Source organism: Acomys minous (genome assembly GCF_964271855.1).
Source record: "Acomys minous genome assembly, chromosome: 16".
NCBI classification, from domain to species: Eukaryota; Metazoa; Chordata; class Mammalia; order Rodentia; family Muridae; genus Acomys; species Acomys minous.
Window position 1 is genome coordinate 84,843,329 of NC_140498.1, and position 16,086 is coordinate 84,859,414.

The 16,086-nt window shown below is 56.1% G+C and overlaps 1 protein-coding gene across 2 annotated transcripts in view; it reads left to right on the top strand.

Annotated features, from left to right (window-relative positions):
* ABCB9 (ATP binding cassette subfamily B member 9) overlaps positions 1 to 16,086 on the top strand; it is a 45,577-nt gene that overhangs the window by 11,941 nt on the left and 17,550 nt on the right. Inside the window, exons 1-7 of one of the 2 annotated variants that reach the window (XM_084762021.1) lie at positions 330 to 495; positions 5,643 to 6,316; positions 11,274 to 11,388; positions 11,794 to 11,924; positions 12,849 to 13,054; positions 14,068 to 14,265; positions 15,388 to 15,516. In XM_084762021.1, coding sequence (XP_084618147.1) covers positions 5,728 to 6,316; positions 11,274 to 11,388; positions 11,794 to 11,924; positions 12,849 to 13,054; positions 14,068 to 14,265; positions 15,388 to 15,516 — 1,368 coding nt within the window. In that variant the 5' untranslated portion in view covers positions 330 to 495; positions 5,643 to 5,727. Of the gene's footprint in view, positions 1 to 329; positions 496 to 5,642; positions 6,317 to 11,273; positions 11,389 to 11,793; positions 11,925 to 12,848; positions 13,055 to 14,067; positions 14,266 to 15,387; positions 15,517 to 16,086 lie in introns of those variants that run through there. The other variant, XM_084762022.1, reaches the window with a different exon arrangement.

A 16,086-nucleotide genomic window follows, 5' to 3' on the forward strand; every position in this document is an offset into this window, starting at 1 on the left:
AAGCTCCGCCCCATCCTGGGAAGCTTTGTTCCGCCCCCCCCCCACGCTCCCAGTCCCAGGATGTCCCGCCCACTTCTTTGAGGCTCCGCCCACTAGGGAGGCTCTCTCCGCCCATTTCTCCTGAGGCCCTGTTATGAAGACTCCACCCCCACCCTTTCCCTTGGACGACTCCCTTTTCCCCGAGGCCCCTCCCTACCCAGGATATCCCGCCCACTTTCCTTGAGGCTCCGCCCATCCAGGAGGGCTTGCCAACTTCTGTCTCAGAGGCCCCGCCCCACCCGGGATGTTCCGCCTACTTCCCTGAGACTCCGCCCTCGGCGCCGCCCGCCTGTCAGCGGCGGCGGGGCTGGGCTCCGACCTTGTAGCGGCGCAGCGCCGGCGGCGTGCGGAGCAGAGCGCCGCGCGGGTTCGGTGAGAGGCGGGATCCTGCGCCCTTGCGTCCGGGCCTTGGCGTGTCCCTCCCCCTCCCACGGTTCACCTGGTGACAGGTGGCAGGTAAGGGCCGCCCCCAGCTCTGTGGAGCTCGCTGCGGGGAATTCGGCCGGTTTTTGACCCTTCTGAGACGCTGTCTGTAGGACCTGATGAGGTGCGTTTGGAGGAGACCCTGGAGGCCTGTGGCCCAGCATGAAGCCGACGGTGACCTCTGAGGGCTGCGAGCGCCAGGCCTGGCCTGGGCCAAGCCTTCCCGGCCCGCAAGCGGGCCTTTGCGGTCCCAGGGGCACCTCCTCGCTGGCCTGAGTTAAGTGAGATGCTGTGAGTGTGGTTGAGGCTTCTCTGCCCTCCGCCACACCCCTAGAGAGGGGTGGCCTCCATGCCCCTGCTGCCAATGGCGTGGGGACAGGTATTAGGACCCCCTTGGTTTGCCACCAGGTTCCCTGAGGCCACCTGGCGTCGCCCGACGAGTGCCAGTCACAGCAGTGGGATGTGGTGGGCCCAGCAAGGGCGGGAGTCAGGACGGAGCCATGTGGACCCAGCTTGGGTGTGCCCTGGTCTCCAGAGACCCCAAAGCAACAAGGACAGTCAGTGCCTCTCCGGGGGCTGGGCCCTCGCAGTGACAAGCCTGCAGAGTGAGGGGTGGATGGGCGCCGCTGGAAGCAGGACCTTCCCCTGCAGTTCTAATTAGCCTGGGCTCGCCTTTCCTCCTCCAGGGGAGGGTAAAGTCTGGGGGTTCCCTCTAGCTGTAATGGGTATGGTGGCAGTGAGCCTCCCAGGGCACTGGGTCACACAGCTGCCAGGTACAGGCACCAGGGAACCCAAGATGGGTAGCTGTTCTGCTTGTGATGATAGTTACGCTGTCTCCTGGCTGGTCCTGCTTACCCTGTCTACAACTGACAGCTGGAGGTACTCCAGGCAGGCATCTCTTCTACAGGGAAGAAAAAGCTGGCTCTTCCCCCACCTCATCCCACCCACCCACCCCCCTGGCCCTGGGTGTAGTTCAGTGGGAGAGTTCTTACATAGCACCAGCAAAGTCCTGAGTTCTGCCCCCAACACCAAAACAAAACACAACCCAGTGGGCCTGGAATCATTTGCCAGGCCTGTGCCAGGCCTTAGCATTTGGGTCAAGGCAACTGGACCCTACTGCCCCCGCCCCCCGCCCCTCACCCACTCCCTCACCCCACCCCACCCCCACCCAGACCCCAGAGCAAAGCCTGCTGTGCCTCTAGCCACTGTCTTGGGCCATGCACATCACCTGTGTGCCCACACTTTGTCCTCCAATTCCACCTAGCTGTTCGTCCCCAGAGTCCGGGCAGATGGAGGAGAGAGGCATGTGGTTCCCAGCAGCCTCCCCTCGTGATTGTGTCCTTCTCCACTTCACTCTGCTCAGTAGCTTCTTTAACACGAGCAACCTGCCACCCTGCCCCTGCCCTGCCCTGCCCTGCCCTGCCCTGCCCTGCCCTGAGTTGAAGTCAGTTCCCTGGAAGCTTGGAATGGGAGGGTGCAGCTCCTGGGAAGCAGGGGACCTAGGTACTATGGGTGCTCTGCCTTGGATGACCCCTAGATAGGTCCCTCTACCTCCTTTACCAGGCTTCATTTTTGCCATCTGCAAAAGTGCTTCAGCTAGCCTGTGATGTCAACATCTGGAGTGTTCTTTCCAGGGGACATGGGCACTCGGGGCTCCTAGGTGTGGGCAGCTGGCTACTTGGACTGTTTTGGGTTTCAGGAAGGGATCTCCCATGACTGACAGACAGAGGAGGGAGGCTGGTTAGCAGGCCAGCTCCCCATGTCTGACTTATCTTCCTGTCTCACTCCTGAGTCTTGGCCCCTTCCTAGGGGCCATGGACCCTTGGTGCCCACCCCAACAAGGCAGCACCTGGCTGCCTGGCAGGCCTAGTGAAGCTAGCACTTGCTTGGCAGGAGGCCTGGGGTGGCGCTAGGCCAGGAGCTTCCCTTCTTGGGCTCCGAGTGGAGCTCACCCACTCACACTCCCTGAGGCGTCTGCATTGCAGCAGACTGAGCCCGGGAGGTGCGTTGGCAGCTCGGACCCAGCAGCGCTGGAGGAAGGCTGGGGACAGGGAGCCTGCCTGTCTTGGGCCTTCTCTCTGCCTTGACCCCAGTTGGCCCCGGCTCCCTTTGGAAAGGTAGATGCTGAGTAATCAAGCCACAGCTCTGACACACACTCAAATCTGCCTGGCAGTGCTGGGGTGACCAAAAAACAAAAACAAAAAAAAAACCCAAAACCCCTGAGGCTTGGGCCCCACCACTCTCCATGCCCTCTGCATCTCAGACCCTTCCTTAGCAGCATCAAGGAGCGTGCCCAGCTGGAAGAGACTGCTGTCAAGTACAGAGGTGTGGAACACAGACAGACCTTGGAGCTCTGCTTAGTTGTGTGACCTAGGGCATGTCACTTGAGCTCTCTGTGCCTCGGGTGTCTAAACTGTAAAATTAGGATATATTTCATGGGGGTCTTACATCAATGCATGTAAACCACTTAGTGGCGTCTTGGTCGTGCTCCCATCGAGAATATAGGCTCTTACTGTCGCCACCTCTGCTTCTTGACTGAGCCCCCAGTGATGCCAACTCTTTTTCTTAAAGGAATACATCCTGTCAGTGTTGGTTGACTGTCTCTTTGCCTTCCACCAGCTGTGTGGTCTTGGGCAAATTCTTCTGGGCCTCACTTTGGCCATCGGCTACCTGAAAATGACGACAGTGCAAACCTCACAAAGCCTTAGCATGGAAAGCAGGTGGTGTGGGGCTTCGCGCGTTCCCTAAGTGTGCGGTGCAGTTATTAGGCACCTGCTGAATGTCAGGCATGCAGTGTGCACAGGCAGAGGACCCTGATGCTGGGGCCCTTTATACAGGGCCTCCTTTGCTTTGGGCCCGTGTTGGCTGAGTGATCCGAGCAGGCAAGTTTGTCTTCCTGTGCCTCGGTTTCCCCAGCAGCAAATGGAGATGCAGACAAACTGACGTCGTGTAAAAGGTTAGATGACCCTTCAGCTCAACATCAGCCCCCATGGTGTGGCCACCAGAGCAACAGGGAAAAGAGGTCCCTCAGGTTGGATCATCTCCTGTCACTCAGCGCCTCCCCGTCCATGGAGGGTTCACAGCATAGCCTGTTTTACTAACAGGGCACCATTGCTTCCTAAACCTAACCAAACTCCACCCCCAGGCTGCTAAGTCCACACCTAGTGTCCCTAGTGAGTCCCCAGGGGCCCTGTGTGGGAGGAGCTTCAGTGAAGTGGACAGCAAAATCCAGAAAAAAACAAGGTCTAGGACTAGGCATGAGGGCGAACCTAGGCTGGCTGAAATGATTCTGGAAACTTCCATGCAGACACAAAGGTCTCTGGGTTGCCATGGAACCTGAGAGAGTGAAAGATGAGTTGAGATACGCCGTGCACAGCTGCTATCAGCCCCAGTTAGTATGCGCCAGGTGTGCCAGGCCTGATACCTGCTCCCTGAACTTCATCACTCCCCTGTGCAAATGAACAGTGAAGGCTCCAGTGGCCATCTGTGAGCTCTGCTAATCTCAGCTCCACCCTCCTCACGGTGACAAAGTCTTCCAGGTGACCCCCACCACCCTCTCTCCCATTGCCTGAGCCCTCCTTGCCTTCCCCAACTACAAGGGGTACACTCTTGCCTCAGAGCCCTCTGTTCCACCTGTCCAAATGCTTACCCCACCCCATGTCCTTGGGGCAGATTCTTTCCTCTCTGTCCCTGTCTCTCTGTGTACTGGGCATCAAACCCAAGGCCTCATATAAGCAGGCACTCTACCCCTAAGTTGATCCTAACTCTCTTCACTTTTAAATTTTGACACTGCGTCTCGCTGAACTTGCCAGCCTTCTGTCTCAGCTTCCCCAGTGGCTGGAGTTACAGGCCTGAGCCACCAAGCCTAGCTCCCTCAACTCGTGAGTTTGCTCAAGCATCACCTGTTTGCCCCTCTTTCTCTGTTACAGGCCTCATTATTAGCATTCAAGACCAGCCATTTCTTTCTTTTGTTGAAGATTTATTTTTATTCTATGTGTATAAGCATTTTGCCTACATCTGTGTGTGTGTGCACCACATGCATTCAGTGTCCATGGAGGATGTTGGAGCCCCTGGAATTGGTGTTAGACATGGTTGTTAGTTATCATGTGGGTGCTGGGAATTGAACCTGGGTCCTGTGGAAGTTAACCACTGAACCATTTCTCCAGCCCCATCAGAACTTTTTAAAAATCTCCCTCTTATACAGGCAGGTCACTTTCACAAGGGCAGGGATCTATGTGATTCGTGGTCATTGTTTTTTGTTTCTCTTTGTTGTCTGGTGGTGGTGGTGTGTGGGTATGTGTGTCCATGTAAGCCCAAGTGTGTCCATGTGTGTGTTCATGCGTGTGTCAGTGCATGTCCACACATGTGCTTCAGAGGTTAATGTCAGCTATCTTCTCCATTACTCCCCACCTTTTGAAAATACAAAATTTTTATTTTTAAGTGTGTGTGCCTGCATTAGTTTATGTGTGCAGGAGCCTGTGGAGTCCAGAGGGCATCAGAGCCTGTGGAGCTGGAGTTACAGGTGGCTCTGTGCCACCTAGTGCAGGTGCTGGGCCTTCTGCAAGAGCGGCAGTTAACAACTGCTCCTAATAATGAGCCCCCACCTTACGTTTTGAGCCTGGGTCTCTCACTGAGCTTGGAGCTCATCAATTCTAGCTGGTCTGTGAGCTCCAGGATACTCCTAACTCTAACACACACACACACACACACACACACACACACACACCTCGACCCTGGGACTCACAGATTTACCTCAGAGCCTCATGTTTAAACAAGTGCTCTGCCCACTGAGCCATCTCCCTAAACACACGAGTGTGTGTGTGTGTGTGTGTGTGTGTGTGTGTTTGTGTGTGTGTTTGTGTGTGTGTTCGTGTGTGTGTGTGTGTTCTGTCTCGCTCTCTCTGTAGCACAGGCTAAACTCAGACTCTACGCAGTCCTCCTACTTCTGCTTCTGGAATGGAGTGTGGGGATTAGAGGCCTAAACCTACCTCAGTTTTTGCTCCTTGCTAAATCCCAAACACAAGAGTCAGGCCTACAACAGATGCTAAGTAAACATTCTTTGCATGAGAAGAACCTCCAACATCCCAGGAGATAGCTGTGATGACCAGACTCTCTCAGGGTCATGCAGCCCTAGGAACACGCTTGAACCTCTTGTCCTGATGCAGTCTGTTGCCCCACAGGTGTGGCCTTGCCCAGCAGTCAATGATGGCCTTGCCCCGGTGAGCTAAAGCCTGCCCCATCACCCGCCTGCCACCAGCCAGCAGGATGCGGCTGTGGAAGGCGGTGGTAGTGACGCTGGCCTTCGTGAGCATGGACGTTGGTGTGACCACGGCCATCTATGCCTTCAGCCACCTGGACCGCAGCCTGCTGGAGGACATTCGACACTTTAACATCTTCGACTCGGTGCTGGACCTCTGGGCTGCCTGCCTGTATCGCAGCTGCCTGCTGCTGGGGGCTACCATCGGTGTGGCCAAGAACAGCGCTCTGGGGCCAAGGCGCCTACGGGCCTCATGGTTCGTCATCACCCTTGTGTGCCTCTTTGTGGGCATCTATGCCATGGCCAAACTGCTACTGTTCTCGGAGGTGCGCAGGCCCATCAGGGACCCGTGGTTCTGGGCGCTATTTGTGTGGACCTACATCTCGCTGGCCGCCTCCTTCCTGCTGTGGGGGCTGTTGGCCACTGTGCGGCAGGATGCCGAGGCCCTGGAGCCTGGGAACGAGGGCTTCCACGGGGAGGGTGGGGCCCCTGCTGAGCAGGCGTCAGGGGCCACACTACAGAAGCTGCTGTCCTACACCAAGCCGGATGTGGCCTTCCTAGTAGCTGCCTCCTTCTTCCTCATCGTAGCAGCTCTGGGTAAGTGGGGTTGTGGGTCAGGCCCACACTGAGCCCTGGTCTCCAGGGATGCACGCAGCAGCCTCTTTCCTCTCAAACGTGCAGCCGTTTACTTATGATCTACACCTCCCAGAGACCCATAAGGAATGGGTAATGACATCTTACCTTGCCGCCTCAGCACCTGAGAGACTGAGGCAGGAGGGTTTTTGAGAGTCTGTGGTCAGTGTGGGCAAAGAGTAGGACTCTGTCTCAAAAACACAAAAGGAAAAAAAATCTGGAAAGGCTGTGACGTGTGCACTTAGCTAATTCCACCCCTGTTGCCCTCACCCAGGGCTAGCCACAGAAGGCTATAGGCTTGCCTGTGGGCAGGAGGCCCATTTATTCCCCATCACATGTGTACATGCGTATATGTGTGTCCTTGTGTGTACACAGAGGCCAGGGGTCAGTATGAGTATCCTCTTCATACTTGCTTCTGAGACAAGGCCTCTCACTGAACCTGGCGCCCACCAGTCGGCTAGAGGAGCTGACTAGCCACCTCAGGGACCCACCTGACTCTGCCTCCCCAGCAGTGGGGTTACAGCCGCATGCCGCAGTGCCCTAGTCTCTCTCTCTGATGCTTCCCACTCTAGCTCCCAGCACAGGGGCTGAGCTACTCCCACCTTGTGCATGCTTTGGTCTTTTTTTCCCTTAGCGCCTTCGGCGTGGTCCCCAACAGGCCCTCATTACTTTCCTCGGCTGCCTGGGATTCCCTGTGTGTCTGTAGCATGGGTGTTTTTTCCCCAGCTGTCTCCTGTTGTATGAACTTGCCTCATGTGACTGGATGGAGCTGAAGGGCGAAGTGTGTCTTGGTCTGAGGGTGAACTGCCTGGTGCCGTAGGGCCAGTCCTCTCCGCAGAGTGGGCAGGAAGGTGGCTTTGCACGGGTGGCAGAGCCTGGGGTCTCATTGAGTTGTGTGACCTGGCCTAAGTCTGTCAGCCTTTCTGAACCTTGCTTCCCTCTTCTGGGGAACAGCAAGCATAGAACTTGGCACATCATGGTAGGCGCCCCGGGAATTCACAGGGACAGAACCTGGGAGCGGCCATGAAGCCGGGTGTTCCCAAAGGCCAGTGCGCCTGAGCTGGCAGGTGCCCCGCCCGCTCCCCCACCCCAGTTTCTTCCGTTAGCCTCTGTGTGACTATCAGCCAGTTACTCAGCTTGTTTGTTGGTCTCTGTGTCTGTAAAGTAGGGCTCACAGTCCCCGCTTTAATCAGCCGTGTGTTGCTGTGACAGAGCCCCCAGGACAACAGCTTGAGAGGAGGAAGGGTAGCTTGGCTCGCAGAGTCCGGTTCCAGCTGTGGGTTGTCTGGCTCCATGAGTTTGGGGCCTATCGTGAGGCAGAGCACCACGGAGGACCCCTACTTCAGAGTGAGCCGAAAGCAGAGGGGCTGATTGATGAAAGGGGGAGTGAGGAGGCGGGGAGAGGAAGGCCCAGGACGGGAGCGATCCTCCATCACACAGGCTTCCGAGGGGATGTCAAAGTCAAACCATAGCAGTCCCTGCGGTGTTGGGAGACAGGGAGCGGGCCAGTGAGCTAAGAAGACAGAATGCCTCCGACAAATCCTAGCACACGGGGAGCATGCTGGCCTTGAGTGGCTGTGAGCTCCAGGCTGACCCTTTCAGTTTAACCAGCTTCTCCTGCACGTGCCTCAAAGCCCCGGGTCTTTTCTTGGGCACCATCTTGGATTCTTCTGACTGGCTTTTCTATGACCTTCAGCCATTGTGTTGGTGATAATTGCCAGGTCTGACCCACTCGGGGTCCTGATCCCTGGAACCAGTTGTCATTCCATGACCTTGTGCCTGTGGTGGCTCTGTGCTGCTGCGGCATGCCCAGGGGGTACTGACGCTTTACAGTGCCGCTGAGCTCAGGCAGCCCTCGTGGTTATGTCAGGCCAAGGGCTCAGGCTGAGTGAGGCCCAGCAGCACTGATGCCCCGCAAGCCAAGCCTCAGTTTCTCGGCCTGCAATGAGCACTATGCTTGTGAGAGCTAAGTGAGACCAGAGGGCACCCGACGCTGGTGCAGACTGAATCAGGCACCTGGAACATGGGTCTGTTCAGTCCACAAGCGCTCATCCCGTGATGACCCTTTCCTGTCCCCTCCTGACCTAAGTGCAGAAAAGCCACCAGACACACACACACACTTTATCTTTTTGAGACAGGGTCTCACTGTATAACCCTTTCTGTCCTAGAACTCTGTGTAGACCAGGCTGTCTTTAAACTCACAGAGCTAGAGCTCCGCCTGCCTCTGCCTCTTGAAGTGCTAAGATTAAGGTGTGTATCCACACCCTGGGCGTCAGCATTATCCCTGTCTCTGTCTCTCTGTCTCTCTTTGGTAGTTTTTCAGGGCAGGGTTTCTCTGTGTAGCCCTGGCTGTCCTAGAAGGGTTCATTTTTAAATCACATTTTATATTTATTTATTTGGGGGAGGCTGCTTGAGCCGATGCCTGGTGAGTGGCGCTCAGAGGACAGCTGAGGGACGGCAGGTCGGTCCTGGAGAACCTCGGCCATCAGGCTCTCCCCAGCCCCAGTTCTTTTCTGTTTTCCATTTTATTTTCCTTCGTGCCCATGTGTATGCGGCGCCTGCGTGGCTGTATGTGGGTCAGGAGTCGATGTCAGGTGTCTTCCTCAGCCACCCTGCACACCATCTTTTGAGATAGGGTCTCTCACTGAACCTGGAGCTCACTCATGCAGCCGGCGGGCCAGGGAGCTCCCAGGATCAGCCTGTCTCTGCCACCCAGTGCTGGAGTTATAGGCACCAGCCACCATGCCCAGCTGTTGACGTGAGTGCCAGGGGTCTGAGCGCATGCTCGGCTGGCAAGCACTTTACCAACTCATTAGCTCCTGTTTACTGGTTGTTTTCTTTTTCAGACAGGCCCTTATGTAACCCAGGCTGGCCTTGAACTCCAGATCTCTCTGCCTCCACCTTCCAAGTGAGCTAGCTGTAGGCATGTGCTATATCATAGCAGACTTGTGTTTGCTATTTGAGACAGGGTCTTAAATCACTGAGGCTGACCCTCCACTTCAAATCCTCCTGCCTCAGCTCCCAAGCACTGTACTCCAGGATTTTTTCGTCGAGTTTCTTGGCATCTCAACAGTATAGAAATGTGGGCAAACGGTGTAGCTGCTGAGAGCTCCAGTCTCCTCCTTTGTGGAAAGAAGCCATTTCCACAAATAGCAAGAACAGAACCACCAAACCCGTAAGAACATCAGGTGACATTTGGGACTTGGAGGAGATAAGAGAACAGATGTCTGAGGTAAGATGTGCTCTAGGCAGAGGGGTCAGCCGTACACAGGTCCTGAGGCAGAAGGTTTTTAAAGAGGCACCAAGGCTAAGCGTCTGGGGCAGGCTGAGGAGTGAGTGAGGCAGGAGGAGAATTCCGTGCCTTGCTGCATGGCTGTCATGAGCTATTGCAAAGACTCCCGCTCAGACCCTGAGTAAGCTGGCAGTAATGAGTGGGCTGAGGTGAGGTGGCCAAAAGCTGAATTGAATTCAAGGATGGGGAGCAGCCCCTGAGACAGTCTAGGTGAGATGGGCGATTCAGAGCGGGCTGTGGCCTGGGGTCAGATTTGGAAAATACCCTTGAAGCCTAGTGTGGGATTTGGAGCGTCCATGATGCTTACAGGTTCCTCAGAAGGGTTTGCCACATCCTCCCTCCCCCCAGCACCCAGGACCACACAGTTCATTATCAGAGCTCACTGATATTTTCTTCCCTGTGGATAAACTGAGGCAATGCTTCAGCTCAGGTAAAAGCCAGCTGTGGCTAGAAACCCCTTCTGGTCACCTCGAGGTTCCTGTTCCACGTCCAGCAGAGGGCGCCAGAGCCCCACAGAAGGCCAGTGTGCACCTTGTTCTGTAAGGAGAACCTACAGAGTCCTATCCAACCTCAAGCCCAGCTCAGCCTAAGACAAGAGCTGCAGTGAGACCCCGGAGGAGTCAGGGCCCCAACTGCAGCCTTGGAGCTTGTGAGAGCTGGAGTGCAGCTCAGGGCCAGGCTTACTCTGTCCCCAGTGCTAAAAGGTGCTGCTGAGTTTGGTGTCAGCATCCAAGTGAGCATAGCAGGGCCCTTGGAGAAGATGGACTGTGCTCTCCACCCCACCTGAGGGCAGCTGCAGAAAGGGAAGGACAGAACTTTGACAGGCCCATCCCAGCTTCTGAGTGAAACACACCTCAAAGCTCCACCTCCTACATAGGTGACCTTCAACATGTATGAATTTGTGTTGGGTCTCAGCCATTCCTCTTGCTTGCTCTGTGACCCACTGAGTCAGCAGCAGATTGAATATGCAGGAAGCCTATAGATCTGTACTGCTAGCTGCAGAGCTCCACCCCTCAGCGGGGTGGGACCAGGGCAGCCAGAAGAGCAAGCAAGGTCTTCCTGGTTCTAGAGGGTGGATTCCACCCCGAGAAGAGTGACATCACCTTTGGCATCCCTCCGCTGCTGCTGAGCCGTGGGTCCTGTGCGGAATGGGTGGAGTGGATACCTGCGCAGGCCCTTCTGTGGAGGGAAAGAGGCACATCCTATGCTCGGTGCCCAGGCATGCTCAGTGTCAGCCAGGCCGTGCAGATGTGTCACGGTGTTTTCCTTTCCTCCTGGGGTTGACCTTGGCTCACAGTTGAGGGCACAGTCCATCTTGGTGGGGAAGTCATGGCCTAGGCACATGAGGCTGCAGATAACATGCCATCCAGCCTGGAGCAGAGACCAACTCTGGTGCCTTGCTTGCTGTCTTTGGTTTATTCGGTCAGTGTGTCTTCCCACCTCAGGCAACCAGTCGAGAAACTCCCTCATAACCATGACCTGAGGTTTGTTTCCATGGTGGTTAAGTCCCATTAAGCTGACAGATTAGCCACCACAGGGGCAAGTAGGCACTTGCAGGATAGGCTGTGGGTTGGGTGAGCAGAGAGGGTTGCTATGGGCTTCTCTGCTGAGCCTGCCTTGTCTTCCTAGGTGAGACCTTCCTGCCCTACTACACAGGCCGGGCCATTGACAGCATTGTGATCCAGAAAAGCATGGACCAGTTCAGCACAGCCGTTGTTGTCGTCTGCCTGCTGGCCATCGGCAGGTAGCCACCCAACCCATACACATCACTCCTGCAGGAGGGAGGGCAGGAGGGCGCAGGACCAGCACTGCCACAACCGCCCAAACTGGCTTTGAGCCCTTTGGTGGAGCTGCATCCTAGAGCTATACCGTCTTGTCTCCCAAAATGGCTCCAGTCCCTAAGGATTTCTTTTTCTCCCTCCCTGGCTAGTTTGTGAATATGTAGCCCAAAGGACTGGTTTCTATTCTGTTCTAGAAAGGTCTGGCTGATAGTGTTGGGCCCCTTACCTAGCTGTTGGACCTTCTGAGGAGGGGCTCTAGGCCCTGACACTGTCCCTACAGAGTGGCCTGTCCTCTGTCCTTCGGTGGGGGGTGGGGGGTGTTGCCTGCCGGAAGGACACCGGCTAGACCATCTCTCATCTGCAATCAGCTCATTGGCCGCAGGTATTCGGGGCGGCATTTTCACCCTCGTATTTGCCAGACTGAACATTCGTCTCCGGAACTGTCTCTTCCGCTCACTGGTGTCTCAGGAGACAAGCTTCTTTGATGAGAACCGCACAGGTTGGTCCCTCCTGGGGACTTCAGGTGTCCGGGGTGAGCTAGCTGCCTGTGGGGCCTGAGAGCAGCATGGGTTGCCCTGCCAGCCCATCCTGTGCTCCAGTTGAGGGTGGAGCCCGGGGATGTTAAGCTGCCTGGTGAGGTTTTGGTGTGAATTGTGGCCACCACAGGACCCTGGCCAGGCCTCTTGAGATCTCTGCAGTGACCAAGGCCTCTCATTCCCTTGTGAAAACCCCAGGGGCCAGTGCTGCCCAAGAGCATGACCCACAGAGGCCCAGTTCCTATGACCAAGTGATTGAAAGAACCAAGTGGGAGAGAAACAGTGTCCACCATGGTCCCAAGCACCCAGCCAACCCACCCCTGCCTGCCCCTCACCCCCAGAGCCTGTTTCCCTCCTATAGTAGCTGCCCTTGGTGGCTGTTGTACCCCACCCTGCATGAGAGCCACCTGCTGCGTGTTCCTTTCCATTCCTCTCTGAGCTCAGCTGGCTGCTTGTGACTTGGGTGTGGGGGGTGTTCACCCACTGCCAGTGACTGCTAGCAGAAATAAGTTTGAAATCTGGCTGTGGTGGGTGTGTGTGTAGAACCAGGCCAGCCTTCCCCTGCTGACCTTCAGCCACGGTTTCCTCCTCTCAGTAGACAGGCAGGTGCCTCACAGGACATGCTGGAACCCTGTGTGGTGGCACACACATTTGACTCTTGTCAAGGCCAGCCTGGGCTACTTGAGATCTGGCCCCAAACAGAACAGTACTAGGGGCTGGAGCTGGCCCCCTAGTGTTCCAGAAGTGCCCCCCATCATTTCCAGAAGGCATGGTGGGGGAGAAGTCTGACTCCCACTATCCATCCCAGAAGTCCCTTAGCATCCCCTCCGCCCACCCTGGCAGCTCTGGGCATCCTTGCCGCAGAGGGCTGAGTGCCTGTGTTCCAGGGGACCTCATCTCCCGCCTCACCTCTGACACCACCATGGTCAGCGACCTGGTCTCCCAGAACATCAACATCTTCCTGAGGAACACAGTCAAGGTCACGGGCGTGGTGGTCTTCATGTTCAGCCTCTCCTGGCAGCTCTCCCTGGTCACCTTCATGGGCTTCCCCATCATCATGATGGTGTCCAACGTCTACGGCAAGTACTACAAGGTGGGTGCCCTCCAGCCCCCAGGCAGAGCCTGGGTCACAGGCTGGGTGACGTTCCTCTAAGGCAGCCTGTGCCCACTCATCTCTTCATTTGCGCGCTGGGAAGTGCGGAAGCAACAGGCTGCAGGTGACACCAGGCCTCAGGTATCCACAGGCTCATGGCTCACAGCCATAAGGCTGAGATCACTGCCACTGTAAGTTCAGACCCACCTGAGCCAGAATGAGGCCCAGGGAGGTACCGAGGGCAAGCACAAAGTGATGCTGTGAGTATGCGTGTGGAGGACGTGGGCTCTCAGGACCATGTATTCCCAGTGGAGGCCACGGTACACAGGAAGGCTCTGTGGTAGGAATGTGCCTGGTGTGTCTGAGAAACCACCAGGTGGCTATTGGGTAGGTGACTGGAGACAGGGAAGTGACAGGGCAGAGGTTGACTCTAGGTTTTGAGGGGGATGGTGAGTAGGCCTTGCCTGTGACACAGTAGGAGACAGTCTGAAGGCCCTCAGCCACTGCCTGCTAACTGGGCTCACTCTCCCTGGCCTCCTGGATTTGCAGGAGCCCTGCGGATGTGAGCCCCATGACAGGCTCAGGCATCCCTGGGAGTTCCAGCCCTGATGGGATGCTCTCTCCGCTCCCTCTGTAAACAATTTCCTTTCAACCACCAGCAAAGGGCTACTCAGCTTGTGGTGATGATAACCAGTGCCCCTAGTGCTTGGTGTTTCTAGTATTGTATACAGCCCGAGCAACATCCAGGGCCTACTGTTCTAATGCCAGCGTGGGGCCGGATGTGGACTCTGCTTTTCTGAAAGATCTGCCCTAAACTGTAGTCAGCAGTCTCCTTTAGGTGCTATCAATCGCCCAGCCCTCAGGAGCTGGCCTGCACCCTCCAGAGCCCCACTGCGGTCTGTTCTCTTGAGTCTGTCTCATCAGTTAGGAGGAGACGGGGTCGGGGAGGGCAGGGTAGGGTGAAGCTGGATTCAGAAGGGTAGTGAGGTGGTCCTGCCCATCGCTGTGTGCAGAGGCTCTCCAAGGAGGTCCAGAGTGCCCTGGCCAGAGCCAGCACCACGGCTGAGGAGACCATCAGCGCCATGAAGACAGTGCGCAGCTTCGCCAATGAGGAGGAGGAGGCAGAGGTGTTCCTGCGAAAGCTGCAGCAGGTGTACAAGCTGAACAGGAAGGAAGCGGTGGCCTACATGTCCTACGTCTGGGGCAGCGGGGTACGTGTGGGCAGATGCCAGGGTGAGGGGATGGGCATCCAGATAGGGAGCCCTTGCTTGGTCCCCATATGTGGGTGCCAAGCCATCAGAGTCTTTCCTGGAAAGACCACAGTGTCCTTCCTTCAGAGGCCTCTGTCCCTATCCTGTGCAAGGCAGCAGGGTAGGTAGGAGCTGCGTCCCCAAGCTGGCTGAGGCCCAGCCTAGGCCCTAGCTCCTCCCTAGAGAATGCAGAGAACTTGGTTTGTCCCTGTCCCAATAGCCTGGAGATGGGAGGTAGGCTGGCCTGGAGTGGTGGGGGTAGGGGGTGCGGTTTTATGGGAAGAAGTAGCTGGAGGGGTACAGGGGAGCCAGCCAGCAAAGACTACTCAGATGCCACTGTCTGAGGCACTACCTCTGAAAAATGCCAGCCCAGCAGAAGAGAGAGGCAGCCCAGCCAGCTGCCGCCTTTGTCAGGTAATCCCCAGCAGGCACCTTCTGCCCTCTTGATGACACTTGTCCAGCTGTTCACCTCACTTTGGCTTGGGGTGGGGAAGGGCTGCTGAGGATCCCAGGAAGGTTACAGGTTGTCTCATCTCTCAGCCCTCCCCCAAAGTCCATAGCACAGGGTCCCCAAGACAGCACCCTTCAGGAACCTACCTAAAGGAACAAAGAGGTTTCACTATCCTTCCCTGACCGGCTGCTGTGTGACCTTAGTTGGTGAACCAACCTCTCTGAGCCATGCTCTTTGCAATGAGGACTAATAGCCCTGCCTGGCCCAGCAGAGGAACTTGAAGGTGGCATGTGCCAGCCAGGGCCTCACAAAGAAAGCGTTGTTCTGCTGCCAAGCCCACAGCCTGCTCCAGCTAGGGCCTTTGTAGGGAGCTACTGGGGGAGGAGTGTGAGAGACAGATGGGGCAGTGAAGTTTCCGGTTGTGGCAGGGTGTTCAGCTGCCCTCCAGTACCCAGTGAGATGGCTCAGTGGGAAGAGACACTTGTCACCAACTCCATCCAGTAACTTGAAGTCCAAGAGAAAAAGGCTACTCTCCTGTTCCCCTGGTCCTCACAGGGGTTAGGGGACAGAGTAGAGGGCAGGGTCCAGGTCCGGCTGAGATCTCACAACATAACCCACCTCCCTCTGTGCAGCTCACACTCCTGGTGGTCCAGGTCAGTATCCTCTACTACGGGGGCCACCTTGTCATCTCAGGGCAGATGAGCAGCGGCAACCTCATCGCCTTCATCATCTACGAGTTTGTCCTGGGAGACTGCATGGAGGTGAGGGGCAGCGAGGGGCGGGGCGAAGCTGTGCAGGAGAGAGCAGGCTCAGATTTATACTGGGTGGGTATGCTTTTAGCCAAACAGAATGTGCGCGTAAGATTGCATAAGACCCACCTCAGAATTCAGATACAGTGCCTCCAGGATAACAGTGCCAGAGAGACAACCTCTGGGCCAAGCAAATGGCATCACTGTTACAACAGCACCTAAGGGGCTGAACACAGGAGCCAGGCTGGCACCCTCCTCTGTATTCTGCCACCACTTCCCTCTGTGTGAGGTGGGGGTCTGTGCTTCTGAGAGAAGCCACCTCGTTGCTTAAAAGTGCTCAGTGAAGAGGCTACTGTTATTGTTTATATTCATGTTGGGTGTGTTGTAGCCACAGAGAATGTATATAAAGTATCCATCCATTAAGACCCATTTTAAACTGGGCGTGGTGGCACATGAAAGCAAAGGCAGGTGGACCGCTGTGAGTTCAAGGCCAGCCTAGTCTACAAAGTGAGGCCAGGACAGCCAAGGCTACACATAGAGACCCTGACTTGAAAAAACAAACAAAATAAGATCCATTTTAAA